We start from the raw sequence: 19,078 nt of genomic DNA, 5'->3' as shown, positions 1-19,078 counted from the left end.
TCTCAGTGACTAAGCTCCAGAGAAGCAGTCACAGCAGTATCTCTCAGAGTTCTAGCCTACTGGCTGCTGCCAGCGAATTACAAATAGTTAAACTCTAAAGATGCCACAGAATAAAAGCAGCTATCATTCTCATCTCAGTATGTAACCTGAACTTGGGCTGGTAGGGATGGCCCACCTCAATTAGAAATCAGATAAAATAACCTAATCCCAGTCAGTGTTTTTCTTTTTCTTTCTTTTTTTTTTTTTAAGATTTTATTTATTTATTTTTAGAGAGGGAAGGGTGGGAGGGAGAGAGAAAGAGAGAGAGAGAAACATCAATGTGCGGTTGCTGGGGGTCATGGCCTGCAACCCAGGAATGTACCCTGGCTGGGAATCGAACCTGGGACACTTTGGTTCCCAGCCCGTGCTCAATCCACTGAGCTACGCCAGCCAGGCCAGTCAGTGTTTTTCAATTAGGAAAGTAGGTTTGAAAGAAAATCAGAGAGGGGACTCTAAAGGAGAATGGATTCATTCAAGAAATAAAATTCCCCCTCATTTGGCTGTGTTAGGTTTCTAAGACATAATATTGAGACAAGTGTTTTGTTAAAAGTATCAGTGATATTTATTATTTATTATTTTTAAAATAAGTTTATTGACTTTAGAGAAAGGAAGGGTCGGGGAGAGAGAAATATTAATGTGAGAGAAACATCAATTTGTTGTCTCCTATATGCACCGCGACTGGGGACTGAACCAGCAACCTAAATATGTGCCCTGACCGGGGATCAAACATGCAACATTTTGGTATACGGGACGGCACTCCAACCAACTGAGCCACACCAGCCAGGGCAAGTATCCGTGATATTTTATAGAAGACAAGCAAGAAATGATAGGCATGACACAAAGGGCGAGAAACTGTAGTACCTGGCCTGGAGATCCTTCCTGCACTGCCACTTTTATTGTTCCCGATGCTGTCACCCCGGGTGAGGATAGAGATTCCGCTGAAACTGCTGGCTTTGGTAACAGGGGGCCGCATGCTCCGAACGGATCCGTCAGAGTCTGTGCTGCTCCAAGGCCTTGGCTCCAGGGATTTGAGTTCGCTGTCTGTGCTGCTCTGGCGGCTGCTTGAGGTGCGGCTTAGCCCCTCACGATTCCCCCTGCAGAGACCACAGTGGTCAGGGCACCTCCCACCTACCACTTCTGCAGAAGGGCTAGGAGAGAGTTCATTTCTGTTCTTTCAATAACAAAGAAGGGGTGAGGATGGACACTAACTTCTTGTTAGTTGGCTGGCCCACCAAGAATTGATGAGAGCAGACAGAACAATATCCACTATAGTAACAAAGAGCACAGGGGCAAATCTGGAAGACAGTGTACTGGCAACTAATTTAATACGTCAGACCAGAGGTGGATGGGAAACCACACACATGATGCTGAGATTGGCTGTGGTCTCTTCCCCCAACCTCCCACTGCAGGGATCCCACACATGCAGGAAATAGTGGAGAGTGGAGAGGCGTACCAGCTCTTTCTGGAAGTTCCTAAAACAAAAGGACTCCTGGGAAATACTAGTGCCAGAAGCCAAGAGTAGCCCATGACACGGATAAATCCCACAACAGGTCGTCCACATAACATGCCTAAGCCAGCAGAGGTGTTTCTTCTGACCACTGTTCCAAGGGTGGGAAGAGGAGTATGGTGCACTAAAGGGGCACTCCGGAACTCAATGTCATAGTCTAGAATTGACCTAACCTATTCTGTGGATATTCTGTTGGTATCTGGGAACAACTGGTTCCAGGGTCTCTAAGGACTGAAGTCCTCCACATGATCAAGCAAATATGCCCTTGGGACTCAGGATGGCAAGCAGCAGGAGGCTGACTGTGCCTAGGTGTCTCCATATTAATAGCCCTATTGCCCTAGGCAAGGCACAAGACTATGGAGAAAAGGGATTTGTCTTCTCTTATATTGCTCTAGAAATATCAGGGTTGTCCTGATGCTATAATCACTGCCTGTGTCTATAAATTGCTATCCTCAAGGTAGACAGCATTAGCTTGAAAGCCCTAAGTCTTGCTGAGCTCTTACTGCTGCTTAATAAGCAACCAAGAATCAGAGATTTCCTTTCACATCGCTCACTCCCAACAACTGATGACCTAAGGAAACCAAATGTCAACAATTACAAAGATGTTGTGTATGTACTGGGGAACAATTAAGCAAAACTCACAGCAGCTCAGACTCCCTCTTTTTCACCACCATTCTACCTAAAGCAAATAGAAAACCCATCCCGATCCCCTTAGCTTCAAAGACACGAGGCTCAGAATTATTCTAATATATAAGGTATTTTTCTTAAGGGAGTAATATTAAAGAAAATACCTTTCTTTTAGAATATCTGCTCCAAAGATACTGCAGAAAAGATGGGCAAAATCTTTGCTAGGGTAACTATTTTAGTTTTTAGCCAAGCCAATCATGGTAGGCTAACAACACATAGGCACAGCTGGGTAGGAACATGCTAATTGCTCTCCAAATCCCATGTAGATTTATATGGAACCTCAAAACTTCTCTCTGTATATTTAGAATAGAGGACTAGAAAATATTCCTGGTTCTCCAAAACTTTACCCCCTTTTCTTGGGGATGTCAAAGTAGAATAGGAAACAAGAAAGAAGTATAAATGAGGGGGTCTCCAGGAACAGAACCGGCCCCCAAGAGAGAGCCAATAGCTCTGTCTCAATGGACAAAGGCAAGTCTGCTGAGAGGACTCAATGAAGATGTGTGTGTATTTGTGGGAATAACGGGATATAGCACTGGCAATGGATGAGGCTGCTTATCAGACAATAGAGCTTGAATTCTGCAGAAAGTCCTAATGGCCTTTTATACCCAAATCAAATACTGCAGTATGTATTAGGACAATTCTCCTATTTTCTTTTTCTTTCTACCAGAGGACAGTGAATGAATCAAATTTAAACCAAACACCCAGGAAGCTTGGGTCACAGTGGCAGCATTTCTGTACTCATTAGTTCCCTCCCTTAAGACAGTGATGGCCAAGTGCTCACAATGTGGCTTGTCTGATGATCTTCTGACTAACCTGAGAGTTAGAGAATCTGAGGTGAGTCTTGGCCAGGAAAAAGATCAGTTTTCCTTCCTTACAACTAAACCCAATCTCTGGTCATGTCTTTCCACTTCACTAAAAATAAGACAGTTAGGGAAAACTACCAAACTCATTTCTGAGCACTGGATCGGGTTGTGTGTGTTAGAGAGAGGGGGGTGAAGGACAGAGAACATTCACACTCATACTCCTGTGAAATCAGAGCCGACTTAGTTTTTACAAGTAGATTTAGTGTTGCCAAAAGTTTAGTTTATTGCATCCAGGGAGTGGGTAGAGAGGTTTGTGGAAGAGGTGGCAACAAACATCAGGAACACTCATTGTGGCTTTTTTATCAGTGGAGTAGAATCTTTCAAAGAATGGGGAAGTTGCCATAGTTATTGCCAATTGTGGATGAGTAAATCTGGTATACCAGTATTTGTTTCACAAATTTGGGAATAAAGGTATAAAGCAGTTAAAGAAGATCATCTTCTAATCATTAGAGTTCTGGACTAGTACCCAAATAGAAAAAGAAATACCCCCTTAAGAGTTCATGGAACTGCATTTAAATGATCTAGATCTTTAATCAAAACTCAGTATAGAAAGCAGCAACATAAAAGAGGTCTGGATAGGAGAGGGCTGCACCTGCTCACTAGATCCTTCAAGGTATTATCTGCATAGTTTGATATAGTTTGATGCTCCACAGCACTAAGTAAACCTGAATTAGGGCTCTGAATGGAATACTACTCAGATAGGAAGGGATGATGTTTGTAGACAGCTGGTGTGGTGTGATGAAAAGTACACTGGAAAAAGAGTCAGTCCTAGTTTTGCCACTAATAACCCTAAAAACTTGGGTTGGCCACTTAATCTCTCTGCTTTTGTTTTCTTACATTTAAACCAGTTTACCAAATCAGGACTGAATCAGACACAGTATACTTTAGCAATTGTAAAGCACTATGCATGAAGTCACACATAGAAGCTAGTTTAAAACTTCTTATTATAGGTATTCTGGGATGATTTTTGACTCTGAACTATACAAAATGAAACAGAAATTAATTTTTTTTTTTTAACAAAGGGGACTCTATCTTGATCACCACCACCAGCGCAGAGCACCCTCTGCCCCGTTAAGGCTTTCTGATGGACCTCAGGGTAGGACAGTCTAGGAAAAGATATGGAAAGGGAGAGAAATCCTCCATCCCAAGAATGGAAAATCTCTCTATTCCAATCTGCAGATGGTGTGACTAGCTTTACAAAGGACAACAGGGAAGGGACAACTGAAATACTGGGGATGACAGCTCTAACTAATCTGAGTTAGTTAGGTCCTATCAAGCTTAGGATTCAACAAGAGCAGCTCTTTGGAAAGGGTTAGACCTGAATTCTGGCATTAAATACTCAGGTTTTCTGTGCTCTAGAGTTTCCTTCGAGTAAATGGGAAGAACATACTAAAAATGAGTTGGTGCCAGGACAGGTCTTAAAGTAGTGTCTCTCTCACCACCACCTTGTGTAACCTGCTGGGGTGGAATGGAGAGACAATATAAGGGATGCTCTCCCGACTCCTTTGAATGGAGAGTATTCAGCACTGGAGAAGTTAATACAGCAACTTTTATCATGGGCAATGATGTGAAGGACATGCTGTAAAGGTGGTCTAAGGCAGACAAAGCCTTTCTGAGGTCCTTGTAGCGCCTCAGAAATGGGTTATCTTACCAATTACAATGTTTCAAAGAGAAAATGACAAAGAGAGGTGTTGGTATGTTTTTACACATATGTTTGTATTATTCTTTCTTAAAGACACAAAACATTCCCTATGCTGGGTCAGGGATAAGCTGTTCACATCTTTCCACAGATTCAGAAAAGGAAGCTTAGAAGATACCCATTCTTTTACCTTAGTATGTTGAAATCCTCCAAAAATGCCCAGTTCCAGCAAATTTCTGGGAAGAAACTGTACCTATCCCATATAACTATTTGGTCCCCTTCACCACCTATCTAGAACTTAAAATGAAATCAGCAACAATAAAAATAAAGTCACTGAACAGAAGCCTTTGTCTTAATGAGGAAAAATATCCAATGTTGCAAAAACCACAGACTGATTTATTCCACAAGCAGCCATGCATGGAGCAAACTCACTCCGCTGAAAAGATTACAGCAAAACAAAACAATTAAAAAAATGAAACAAAACAAAACAAGGAGAGATAAAGATTACACAGAAGTACCTAAAAATCTGCCTTCTCTTGTGAGAGCTAGAAGAAAAGGCTTCTTTGGAGAGTCTGTTGGTTAACATCAAAGAAAAGCATCATTACAGGATTATATTAACCTCACTGACAAAGCTCAATGAGAAGCAGGGAACATGCTAGGTGGTACTAACCTGATGTCATTTAGATATCCGTTCTGGCCAGTCTAGGTGAGGGGGAGAAAACGGAAAATAACTTATAAGAAAACAGCATGGCATAACCGAAAAGGGTGTCCATGATGCTATGAATACCCAAGGTCCTCAAACCAAGCTCACCCCCCAACAGGGAGAGAGGGAGCAGGGACAGGATGACCCACACCCACACACCCAACCTGACTTCTCACCTTTAACGGGATAGAGCATTAAGCATTTTTAGCCTTCTCAGAATTTTTAAAAAGAGAGGTTGATAAAGTTAGAAGGAAAGGAGGAAGAAGAAAGTGATTAACCTATATCATTTCCTTTTTAAGCTCTCAATTTATTCTCTCTTAGAGGTAAACTTAACATAATAACTGGTGCACTAAAGTAAAGAGTGTGTTCAAAGAAAGGGAAAAGGTAGATAAGAGAAAGAAATTTAGTTGTCTTGGAAATCATCCTCAATGATTATTCCATTTCTGCCCTCTACACGGGCCAAAATGAAAGGCATTCTGACCTGAGACCCAAGGAGAGTAAGAAATTGGGGAAGCAGGTACTTTTTAAAGCCTAAAAAAATGAGAAAATTAAAAGCCCGAAACATTCCTTTTGGGGATCATTTCCTGACAAAGCCACTGAGCTGAGTGAGGTAAGCATTCTGGCGGACTCCCATGCCTTAGAAAAAGGTACCAAAAGTGTCCATCTGCTGAGCAGGGTGGGCTCCACACAGAGCAGAGCCTGTATGGGGGCAGTTTCCCCAACATACAGCTCAGGCTCCAGAGAAGGCTGCAGCACTAGCATTTCCATCCAAACACCCTTCTTGCCACTTCCCTTTCTGTTTGCACTGCGTCTTCCTCCCCTCTGTCCCAACCTACAACTCCACCCTTAATCATCTCCCTTTGACTGGCCAGGTTCCTCTCCACACGGGAATCTTTGTAGTATGGTGGGCTTTGGCCTTTTTCACTTGTCCAGAACTTCTGGGATTCCTGATGCCTCTACCACAGCAAGATGTAGGAAGTGCTGAAAGTGATAAATCCGCAAGGATTTAACAAAGAATATGCATATTAGTAGAGGCGTGAAAGACTAAACATCAGGAGAAAAAAAAAGGAGAGGTGAGCTAACTCTGACTCTGTTATGGTTGTAGACATATTCCAGTGTTGTTAAAATTAGCCCCAATACATTAGAAGTTGCTTGTACTTTCAGAATATCTGTGGCTTTGCTAATGGCTGGCATGGCAGGACAGTCATTTTCCACGTGTCAGTGAAGCAGGGGTGCACATCACAGATTGCTATGCTCTGATGTCACTGGTACTTCTTAAGCCAAAGAGTTTAGAGCAGAGCAAGCTATTGAGAGGCAGTTTACTTTAGGGGTTCAGAGCATGGACTCAGGAGCCAGACTAACTGAATTAAAACACCAGCTCTTTAACTAGTGGTGTGATTTTAGATTACTTAACCTGTCTCTGCCTCAGTCCCACATTTATAAAATGAGGGAAATAATGTAATCTACCTCATAAGACTAGCATGAGGATTAAATAACTTATGTGAAGTGCTAAGAAGAGTGTCTGGTAAGTTTTTGCTATTATCATCCACCAACCTGCTCTGTCTGCAATTCAGGGTCACCACTGAATTGTACATGGTGGCTACAGCCATGTACAAATGACCTCTCTCCTCTCATTCCACGTAACTGGTGTGTAGGTAAAGGTTAGAGAACCTCTTTGGAGGATTATCCAATTATCCTGATTGTATAAATTAGAGGACTGATTTTCCTGACTCAGAATGTAACAGACGGTAAGAAGATTCCTTCTTTTTGGACTTTGGGCCAGAAGGTTTGTCATATATCTGTCCCCAGTGAGGATCCTTAGAGCACTTGGGTGTCCTGAGACAGGGGAACAAGTTCATAGAGCAGGTCAGTTTTCTTGAAATTGGAGACAGTGTTTTTCTGAGCTAGGTGATGATGAGTGCACAATCTTCCTGACGGAGGGGAGAGTGGAGAGTGTTGTCCATCAAAGTATGTGGATTAAAACTGGCCATCTTTTGACAATAAAGGGGAGCTGGCTCTTCCTCTTTTGTTTCCTAATTTGACTATAAGATGGTGCTGCTATCTGGATCCTTCATTTTCTGGAGATTTGTTCCTCTCTTGCCTATCCACAGCCTTTCCTGAATTTCTGCTATATTTCTCCTCAGTCTGGTAGGCAAAGGCCACTAGATACAGACAGGGGTATCAAGTATATTTGATATGGCCCACAATTTTTCAGAATAAAGTTGCTTGCAATGATTCATGTTGGCTTTTGGCCCAAGGAGCCAGTCCTATTCTAAGAAGCAAGTTAAGAAATATAGGAAGAAAGAGACTTTCTGTTCAGGCAGAGACTGGAGGGACTAGTGAGTGGTACCTTCTGTGCATATGGAATGTGGAGCTCACAGAATGGATGCCAGACCTGTGCTCTAACAATCACCGACATATCCTAAAAACGAGGCTGGCCAAACAAGAGGAATGTACAGGCTGTGTGGACACTGAGCCTTCCACTTAGAAGCAAAGATGCCTAGAATGAATAGTGGAAGTGAAAGAGGGTAAGTGGGAGAAGGGTTTGACAGGCAAGATTCAGAGCCCTTCCGTAAGCCCTGCCAAAACCATTTCTATCTTCCATCTACTCATCTCCACCAAATTCAGTCACTCCATTTGTTCTCTTTATATTCCGTACTACAGAATGTAATAAAAATAATACAAATAAAAATCTGCAGCATCCCAATAAGATACATTTAATTTTAGAGATCAAATCTGGAGTTGGCTGATTTTGGTTAAAAAAACAAACAAACAAACAAACACAAAACAACACATTTACGGAGGGTTCATTCCATTCACAGTTCCAAAGATTAAGAGCTAAAAGCTATGGGCTGACAACTCTCAGAAGCTACACTTACCTCTCGGGCAAATATTCTCTCTCGGACCCTTTGATATTCCTCCTCTCTCTCTTCTATTGACTTGCTCCTCCTTCCATCCTGCAATGGAACTCTGATCTAGATCGATGAGCAGAATTAAGCTAGTTAAGTTCTCCTCGTACTGCAAGCTCACTGCACACCAGCAAGGAAGAGAAACCGGGAGAGTTTATAGTTGCCATAAAAAAAATGGGAAAAAAAAAAGAAATAAAATTTCCAGTGTTGAACAGGTTTCACTGGGTACATCTGACCATGCAGTTTGGGAGATCAGGTTTTCTGGATAGTTGGGGCCTCTCCATCTCCCAACCCCCATCCCCAGAGGATCAAGAACAACAACTATTTATGAGGACTGGGTTGCTTCCTTATAGTAATCGGTACTCTCCAATCAGTAAGGATCAAAAGAATAGCTGAGGGAATAAACAACACTGCTCTGAAGGGAACACAAGGGAAAGGAGAAAGAGAGGGAGAAGAAACAGATATTTAGCAGAATTGAATGTAAAGAAGAGTTTTGCGGATCTAGCATCTGACACTACCCCTTCTTTAGTCATGAATGAATGCCATGGCCTGAAGATCCAAGTCACACACAGCTCAGCAAAGAGGGCCTTGGAAATAAAATCCCAAGGGTGAAGCTAAACTCAATGCTTAAGAATTTCTTTCTCATCGTAACTATAGCTCTTGGAGGGAGGGAGAGAGAAATTACAGAAATAAAGAAGAAAGCGAACAGAGCAACACAAAGAGGTAAAGAGAAAGAACGGAACAGAATAGAAAGAAGGATGGACAGAGAAAGGAACAGACGAATAAGGTACAATGGAGGGAGGCAAGAGAGTGACAGGAAGAGAAAAGAAGGGAATGGAGGACAGAGAGCCTTACATTCTCTGACAGATATAGCGAGGTGACTAGAGGGGACAGCTGAGCAGATCACCCCACTGGCTAGTCTACCTCCCAACTCTCCAATGCTGTCTTTTCCTCTCTTGGCCTGTGAGTTGTGAGCACTATCCTGGGTAGGGTATTATAGTGTCTTTTTCTATACTGCTCTTGAAGGCAAGGAACTCTGAGGTAGGTAACCCATCAAATGAATGTTGTCAGGTTATAAAAAGATTCTGACCTTCAGTCCAGAGGCTTTAAAAGCTTCATATGAAGCAACCAGGGAGACTGCTACTTTAGGCTGATTTTCCTAATTTCACCAGAGTTAGGCATAACTTTTGAAGTATCAACTTTTGACTAGATTTACTTCTCACTAGCTTAAGAGCCTAAATTCTACTGTATGTCCTTTTACATATCCCATTCCAAGACACAGGACCTTACAGTGCTATACTGTCCTCAGATCCTAGCACTGGCACACCAGTGGCAGAGCAGAAAGACTATAATGGGCTCTGAGGTCAGGCGGGAACTCAGCTCTGCCACCTCTGAGTAATCTCACTTCAGGCAAATAACATCTCTTAGCCTCAGATTTCTCACATCTAAAGGGGGGCTAATAACCCCCCATCTACACTGGGTTGTGGAGAAGATTAAGAGATAATGTACAAAATGTGTTAGGAAAAGAGTCTAGGTCAGGAAAAACACTCAATAAAAAAGTAATTACTGTGTCTATTATTAATACCACAGACAGAAAGTATATAGAGCCTAACCTAGTATGGATCAAGCCTGAAGCTGAGAGATGAAAAGTTTGCAACAGGGACAGATTCCACACCGTTTCAATGTGCCTTAAGGCCTGAATAATTCCTGATCCACAGAAAAAGGGGTTTGGGAAAATGGAGAGAAGGGCATCAGGATGGAAAGGCTCTTTCTTGTTTTTTAAAATTTTGCCTTTTTGTGTATCTCATTGTTTTCAATCAGACCCAATGGGTTTGTCCACAGCAGATAATGGCACTTTTCTCAAAAGGACTTCTTCAAATTCTGTAACAAGCAGGAAAAGTCCTGTTCTCAAGAATACATGATATCGCAAGGAAACTAATTTTGACTCTAGAGGTAAGATATAATCATTAATCGGGAAGACTCAAATTGGTGCTACCCAATCATGCTCTTCAAACTTTAATCTTGGTTCTCCACCTAACCTCCTTTGGAGGCCAAGCAGAAGCAGGCTCGGTCTAAACCCTGTTAAGTGGCTAGAAAACTAACCCCCAAATAATCACTTACTATCTAAAGTGCAGGCTCAAAGTCAGGGCAACAGCCAGGCCCATACATGAAAGGATGGGGCAGACTGGTCACTTCTCATTCCCACAGGAGTGTATCAAAAAGGGGATACCATCTGTGGTTCCCAGCATCAAAAGTCAAATGAACTCACTCACCTTGGTAGAAGGACTTGGGAAGAGAATTTGCAGAAAGGGATCAAAAACACCTTTATAAGTAGGCAAGTCAGATCATGACTTTGCCAGTACAAGGCCAGCCCTGAGTTAGGAGAAGAGTGGAAGTAGGATAAAGTAGTTTTGGGTGGTTCCCAAAGAAATCCCTAAGTAGTAAAGAAAAAAGGAATAAAGCCATCAGCTCAATCAAAGCTGAAGCAGGAAGGGACTTTGCTTTGTCCCTAAATGACATGGAATTAGAAGTCAGTGGCAAAACCAGAGAGTTCCAGGCCAAATGAGAAAACCCAGCAAACCTCAGCACCATGTCTCTCTGGGGCTAAAAGGGTGGCATTCAGCTCAGCAAGTGTAGTCAACCCTCAACATTAAGCCAAAGCCAACTTAGTATAGCTCAGTGTATTTTTCCATACTAAGACATTTCGAGTTTTCACCGTCCCACAAAAATTCTTCTGCCCTCCCAGTTTCTCTTACTGCAACCTCTCTATACACCCACCCCTTTCCAATCTTTACCTGGTTATCATCTCGGTCCATACTGGCATCATCTCTCTTGAGAATGAATCTCTGTTGAAATTCTGTATTCTTCTCATCCTTTATATGTTCTGAGAACCTCTGTTCAGGGCTGGGATTGGTAGAGAAATGTGGAAGGGAGGGAAAAAACTCTTTTGTTAGGATGCAGACCTTCTAGTACAGCTCTTTCAAATTCCACAACTCCTGTTCAGGGGATTTCTATAATCAGGCATCAAAAAGTCACATGAAGGTTTTAATGAAATCCTCAGGGTCTGTTCTTCATACATCTATAACTTGTTTTCCTCCAACACTGTATCTGTCCTATCAGTAAAGGTGAAGAGAGGCCAGGAGCCAGTCTTCATATAACACCAGGGCCTCTGGAATCTAATTCCAAGGCCTCACTGGAGTGAGGAAAGAGGAGCAACTGATAATATAGCCCCCTCCCTACCACCCCTCCCCAGAAAGGGAAATCTTGATCCTACAACCTTCCTCTCCCACCCCAGAAGCCATCCTAGGAAAGTCTTCCCAGTCTGTGGTTCCCTCCCTTACATTCTTGTGTTACTGGTTTTATTGATGATGACAGCTTTTCCAGTTTGATCAACATTGTGGTCCATCCCAAAATAGGCAGCTACCCGGTGTAAGAGCATCCGATGATAAGAGGTCATTTGAGGGAACTTCTTGAACTGGTTACTGAAGGGAAAACCAGGGGAAAAAAAAGCAAAATAAGGATAAACGGGGAATTGTAATTGTTTAAAAAAGTATCTAAAGTGGGGTATTTCTTAGAAGAAATAGACATACTATAAGAAAGATATTCAACATTTACTCACTGGGAACCAAAAAGGTTCTCTCAGCTTCTTTAGCTAAGTAATTTGTAGATCATTCTAACCTACTATCCTCATTAAGACTACTCCTTAAGTCTAGGTCTCATCTACCTGGATGACAGTCGACAAAGAAAGAAGGGAGAAATTCAAGAATAATAAAATATGAGATAAGGGCTAACTGTTGAAAAGATATACATTCTTTCAACTGAAGTCTATGTAATAACTTAAACATCTCACTTGATTTTTGCACATATACTTTTAAAATGTAAACACTTTTTTTCTCTTTTTTTAAACTTTTAAAAAAAATTTTATTGATTTATTTTTAGAGAGGGAAGGGAGGGAAAGAGAGAGAGAGAGACAGAGAGAGAGAGAGACAGAGACAGAGAGAGAGAAACATCAATGTGCGGTTGCTGGGGGCCGTGGCCTGCAACCCAGGCATGTGCCCTGACTGGGAATCGAACCTGCAATGCTTTGGTTTGTAGCCCACGCTGCACATACTTTTTAATCCATTCTAATTACTTTCCTCTAACTGCTTTTGGTTTCCAGTGAATAATTACTTAAAAATTCAGACTTCAAGGAAAAGTCGAAAGAAGGATATCCTAAAATTGTACCTAAATTTCTTCTGGTGCCCCTCCCATCTCTAAATTTGAATTTCATTTAAGTAACTTACTTGTTGTCATTAATAAATTCCAGAATCTCCTGTTCTAATTTTAGCAGCATCATTCTGTCCCTGTTTAGAAAAGATGAAAACAAAACAAAAAGCAGCCTCCCATAGACATTTGGAGCGAGGACTTAGAACGCAACCTGCTCACTACAGAAACCAAAGGGAGAAACAGAGCCAAGCCCCAACAGCAGACTGAAGTGCAGGGCCTGCTGCACCTCACTGGCCTTTCTAAAACAATCAAGCACGCATTTTGCAGACCCCGCTAACTGCATTTCGTTACCTTTATCAGAAACCTAATTCTGTTGGCAGTCATATTCATATAAACACATACTTAATACTTAGAAATCTAGTCATTATTCTACATTCTATGATTATTTATAGAATTTTAAAAATATTATGATTTAGCTTATGTACAAATCAATTGTTTTCTTCTGTGCTTTTTAATTGTACTCCCAAGCCACATATTTCTTTCTCTCTGCATTCTTCTCCTACAGATTTTTTCTCAATTCTTTTGAAAGCTGAAGCCTCAGTTTGAGGGTATTCTGCATCCCCCACAGAATATAAAACTGCACTGAAGAGGAATGGTGGGGGGTAGAATGGGTATCCTAGATTCTAATGGAAAAATTCTGAGAAGCTATTTGGCCTCTTGGACATCCTTCTGGCCACAGGCCCTTTCCCCCCTTCCATCAAATCATGTTATTACCTTGGGTTCTTTTTCAGTGTATTTACAAGAAATTCATGTAGGTCTATTCCAGTGGAGTCCGTATATTCTTGGCTGGAGTCTAAAACCACCACAACAAGAGAAATTTAAAATAAATAAAACTGTCTTGCATGATTATCTAATCCTAAGCAGAAACCCACAAACTGATCAGGAGAGTGAGAACAGGAAAGCAGAATCAAACTTCAGGGGTTTTAGCTTAAAATCCAGAATGACTTTGATTTACCAGCCCCCCAAAATTACTCATGACAATTACAGAAAGTAGACTATGAGTCACAGTGTTGCATCAGAATTATAGTGCAAAACCACCTTACCATTGATAAGTATCACTGAATGCCCTAACCAAAACAAAGCTGCTTTTATTCTAGTTAAGGAAAATAAGTTCCAGGTAAGGGGAGTCAAGGCTGAATTTTCCAGAATCTCAGCAAATAAGCTCAAATGTTGACTATTTAGATGATAATTTGTATTCATTTATAAAATTTTAATCTCAAGGTTGCCCTTTTCCTCTCAACTATAATTTTTTTTACACATTAAAAACATTTTTAAAGAACATGTATAAATAACACATGGACATGGACAGCAGAGATGGGACTGACTATGGGCTAGAGGAGTGGGCTGGGTGGGGGGGGGCAAAATGGAAAAAAATTAGGACAACTGTAACAGAATAAACAATAAAAAATTTAAAAAAAGAAAAAAATTTAAATTGATTTTTAAAAAGAGAGAGAAGGAAGAAAGAGAAAGAGAAAAACATCAATTCATTGTTCCATTTATTTATGCATTCAATGGTTGATTCTTTTATGTGCCTTGACCAGGGACTGAACCCGCAACCCTAGTGTTATCAGGATGATGTTCCAAACAACTGAGCTACCCAGCCAGGGCTCGAGCATCATTTTTATGGACCATGTCTTTTTGCTATCAGCCCAAGAGTTTAAAACCAAAGAGAGCTTAATATGCAAATCTGCATTGTTAAAAAAATTACGTCAAGCATCCCAAAATATAAATGGTATCTGGAAAAGCCGCAACCAGTGATGATCCATGTCACTGTTTATTCCAGGGCAAAAATAAAATCAGAATTGAATACAATGTCCTCCCATGGTAGCACCAATGTTAATGGAATAGCTATCTGTGGCATATGAGCCCCTAAGACAGAGTTAGCTAGAGCAGTAAAGAAAGTAACTGTCCCAAAAGTAACCTTGTCAGGCACCATCCCAAGCAACCATGAAGTAAGTAGGATATAATGAACTGCTGGGCCAGTTAGGCCGGCAGGCACCAGACTTCACAATGGAAGGAAAGGGCACTGCTGAACAAAGCCCTAGGACAGATGAGAATGGGGGGAGAGTCCTCACCTCGAGACAGCATCTTCCTTGGGACCTTTTCTCTGTTTTTGTCCTTGTCTTCCTTTTCCGGGACATCCTTTGTGGACTTTTCTTCCTCTTTGTCAGAGGGGCAGCTGATGTGCAACTGAATTATATCCTTGGATAAGGGTAGAGAGAAATATAATCAAAGGGGAAATGGGTTTTAACTCTCCCATAGCTCCTTTGAAATTTCAAAGAAGATAAATCTTGGGGTAGCAGCATTCTCTTACAGAAGAGAGTATTTTTTAAATTAAATTGCTTCAGCTTTTGTTCTACCAAAAGGGTAAAAGGCCAAGCCTTTTCCACTGACAACCACAGCCTTATGGGCAGCTCAAGTTACACTGGCTGTTCTTGGTGTAGAAATTGGATGGACATGGTTCTAACCACCAGAGAAAAAGGATGTGGGTGGGAAAATAAGATCCAGCTCTGGAATCTCCTTGTCTGCATCATCATGGGTGGTCCAAGTGTGAAGACCTATATTCCTGCTCTCACCCAGGCCATACTTTACTGTAATGGTTTGTTTTAAAGCTCCTTCTACCCTGATTTCCAAGCCTAACGTGACATTGTGGGTGCTCTACTAGATTACCAACCAAGTGCCAAACTCAAAAGCTACACTTACTCTTATAAAGGACCTACCTGGGTTTCTAGTGGCCCATCAGCAAATGGGGCAGAGGACTCCTCACACACTGCCAGGCTACGTACCAACTTGAGCTTGGAATTAGACTGAGAAAAAACAAACAACATATATATTCCCTTGGTAGACATTCAGAAAGCTTTTGGCTGAATGGTACACATCCTCTTTGGCTTTAGTTGCTGCTTCTATTAAATGGGGCTTTTAAAAAAACAGGTCCTACTTGCTAGTTCCTTATTCACTTAAAGATAATTCACGCCCCTACGGCAAAAGAAAGATAATTCCCCTGCTTATAATAGTAGACATATAAAAACTAAATAGCTACTTTAGACAGATGATAGGAAAACCACTTCTCTTGGCTCTTCTTTCTCTCTCTCTAGCCCAGTGCTCCAATTTCAGACTCAGAAGTTTATTAAGAATACACAGCAGTAAATCTTAGCAGAAAGACACTGGATTTAAGAGCCAGAAGTCCTAGCTTCAACTCCTGGCTTTTGTTTATGAGCTATGAGACCTTGAACAAATTACTTGGTCTCTCTGGGTCTCGTTTTTCAATAAAACTGGGATAAAAATAGTTAAAGGGCTGTTGTAAGAATTAGATGACAGAAAGTATGTAAACATATGTACCATAAATAGCACCTAGCATATAGTAGACAATAGATGCTAGATGACTCTAAACCTTAGGTGGTAAAGATAGAAAGAAGTATCTAAAAATAGAGTAAAGAGAAAGACAGAAAACATTCTAACAACTGAGAAGTCACCAAAAGTGAATCCATTTGGTTTACTTGTGTTGACTGGAGAATACCCCAAAAGATCTGAAATCCACTTTGCAAACCACTGCTCTCCTAGGGATCTCCAAAGCTAAAAATTATAGAGTGACTCATAAGAAATTTACTTATAAAAACATTTACTGAGTTCTTACAGTAAAATCAATGTTTATAGTGAATACAAAAGCACAAAACATGGTATATATATTTTAGGTAGTGCAGTATTGTGAAAAAAACTTGCAAGTCTGAAGAACTGACTTCAAGCCTAGTTCTGCCACTCACTAATAAATGTCCTCTGTCAAACTTATCAATCTCATTAAGTCAAGGTTTCACATCTGTAAAATCAAGATAGTAATCGTCTTACTTAACTCAAAAAGTCTGAGTGGAAGTAAAATGGCAGTGCACACCCTCTGTGAGACCTTCAGTGCCAAGCCCACCACTGCGGACCAGGCCGTGTGAGGCAGGGCACGGAGCTCATGCACCACACACAGCAGCCTTCTTCCAACCCAATCAACAAGATGGCAGGGCCACTCTCAAATCCTGCCATTACTTTCCTGGAGGAAAAGGGTGGGCACCCTTAACTATTACTTCTGGTGATAATTCTTCCCACTGCAAGAAAGTTTAATATTTTATGGTTTCCCAACTAAAATAAATATGCCAGCACACATACACAGTCCCTGATAACACTGCTTAAAATGATCTGTGATGTGCCAATTTTATCATACCATGATTAAAAGTGAAGTCTTCCTCCCTGTCACAAGCTAAAAAAGTAAAACATTTAAAAAAATGGCTGTATTTTTAGGACGTCCGAAATGGTGAGTTGTTTCTACTAATGGGGCACAATTTATCTAAAAAACTTCATATGGAAATAGCCAAATCAATAAAGTTATTGGTGAAAATAGAAAAAAAAGGAAAAATTTCATATGGAGAAAATGTTGAGAGAAAAAAGTAAGACTCATATAATAGCCATTCTCTTGGAGAAGCCAGAGCTGAGCAGAGAAACTAGCATTGCAGTAGAACCAGAACCAGTTTGCTGAGACTTTGTGGGAGGCTCCAGCTGGGCAATTTTCTAGGTATCAGAAACAGAATGTGACTGAACTTACAGCCAGAACTTACAACAGGAAACGTGTGCGTGCATGTCTCTCAGTATGTGTATTTGTGTGTATGCATATTCGCAACGCAGCTAGGGTACAAAGTGCAGGCAAAAAACTTTGCCTATGTATAATGCAAATACGCTAGATATTAGTGGTAAATCCATTTGTGAAATGTATTACTAATAACACCAGAAAGGAAGCTTTAGAGAAAAAGCCCTCACCTTGGCTCTTTTCCTGGCATGACCATGGCTGGATGTCCGCCTCTGTTAGAAGGGGATTAGAAAATATTAAAGGTAGGAAAAAAACACAAATTAAAAGCAATACAACTTTACAGAGAAAAAGCACCAACTGTAAAACTACTATTACAACAGCCAAACTATGATAAGACCCCTTGGTGTGGTTATTTCCCTGTGCTACAGCTCTAGCAACCATGACAAGGAAGGCACCACAGGCCACTTAGACAAATCAGCACTCGCCATGGAGATTAAAAATGGGAAGATACTGAATGGTTGACCTATTTCACAGACTGATAAAAATTACTGTTGGTTACACCATAGAACCTTGTCCTGATTAGGATGCCTGTGGACATAAAATATGATCCCTAACGATCACTTACAAATAACGTCTTTATAGGACAATGCATTCGGAGTCTCAATTTTGAGGTACTCTGAAAACAGCTGTCCCTATGAGTGCAGAAATAGAATAAAGACTCTTCTTGCCAACTGCCTCCCTCTGAGAATTTTCCCAGTTCTAAGTTCCAGGTTGTGGCTCTTATAGACTGTCTGGGTTAGGGGTATAAGACAGGACAGGATAAAAAGAAGGGGGAATGGAATATAGGGATAAGACCTTCAGAGCAAAGGGAAAATAAGGAGAGAGGGTAAGGAGTAGCATAGAAGCTGAGGAAGATGAAGAATGGGGGCCAGAGGTGGGATGAGAGAAGAAACAACTGATTGATTAATGTGGTTTCCGAATAGCTGAGAAGTCAAAATGGGGCTCGGGGGAAGAGGTTGGGTAAAGTTATATATGGGATGAGGTACTTAGGGTTTCTAAGATGTTTGGGATGGAACTCACTGCCCCTGAGGTAGAAGAGAACAGAGGCTGGTGTGTGGGGGAGGGAAAGTAAGACAGAGTCAGGGTACCAGCATAGTCCTGGGTAAATAAGGATTTCCTTTTCCTTTGTTCTGTTCACTTATTACTGAACAAGACAACTACAATGCAAAATGGAGAAACGGGAGGGTGAACATAAAGAATAAGAAACGGCGGCTGATCTGGTCAGTGGCAAGATCTGTTACAGTAAGGGAAGTCATAGCCCAGAAATATGAAGCAGTATTTTCTCATTATTTTTTTCAAATAGGCAATAACACACACGGTACAAACATTCAAGAGGTATTAATGAGGGCATCTGTTTCCCAGCTACCTGGCTCCCTCAACTAATAATGAATTTCTTATCATCTTTCCAGAGATCCTTTATACATATATAATAAGCTTATTGTACATATAAGCTTGTTACATGCACACAAATTTTTTAAAACCCAATAGAAGTATATTGTACATACTGTTCTAAACCTCACTTTTATGAACTTTTTTTCATGGATATCATTTTATAGAAGATCTACTGTTTTTAGTAATGGGTACATGGTATCCCACTGTGTGGCTGTACCATAACTTACTCTACCAGTCCCTTAAATTTCACCATTTTGGATGTTTCTCATCTTTGGTTAATATAAACAATGTTTCAATGACTACAACACTGAGTATACCTACCAATAAAGTATATCTGTAGTTCATTTAAAAATTTTATAAAACATTACTAAATTGTCCTTCAAAGAGGTTATAACCCTATAAGCAATGTATGTAGAGATCTGCTTCTTTCCCAGAAGAGACAGTTTTCA

General features: G+C 40.9%; 1 protein-coding gene across 1 annotated transcript in view; it reads right to left on the bottom strand.

The window, feature by feature from the left end:
• The window catches only part of R3HDM2 (R3H domain containing 2), a 156,179-nt gene that overhangs the window by 22,243 nt on the left and 114,858 nt on the right, over window positions 1-19,078 (bottom strand). Inside the window, 11 exon segments of the mRNA XM_036018759.1 lie at window positions 901-1,133; window positions 5,254-5,307; window positions 5,406-5,437; window positions 8,318-8,413; window positions 11,143-11,251; window positions 11,689-11,829; window positions 12,631-12,690; window positions 13,328-13,406; window positions 14,689-14,815; window positions 15,334-15,420; window positions 17,408-17,449. Of these exon segments, the coding sequence (XP_035874652.1) occupies window positions 901-1,133; window positions 5,254-5,307; window positions 5,406-5,437; window positions 8,318-8,413; window positions 11,143-11,251; window positions 11,689-11,829; window positions 12,631-12,690; window positions 13,328-13,406; window positions 14,689-14,815; window positions 15,334-15,420; window positions 17,408-17,449 (1,060 nt within the window).

This window comes from Phyllostomus discolor, chromosome 2 (genome assembly GCF_004126475.2).
Source record: "Phyllostomus discolor isolate MPI-MPIP mPhyDis1 chromosome 2, mPhyDis1.pri.v3, whole genome shotgun sequence".
In the NCBI taxonomy this organism is placed as follows: Eukaryota; Metazoa; Chordata; class Mammalia; order Chiroptera; family Phyllostomidae; genus Phyllostomus; species Phyllostomus discolor.
The sequence above is the reverse complement of the archived record's forward strand: the minus strand, read 5'-3'. Positions and strand labels throughout refer to the sequence as shown.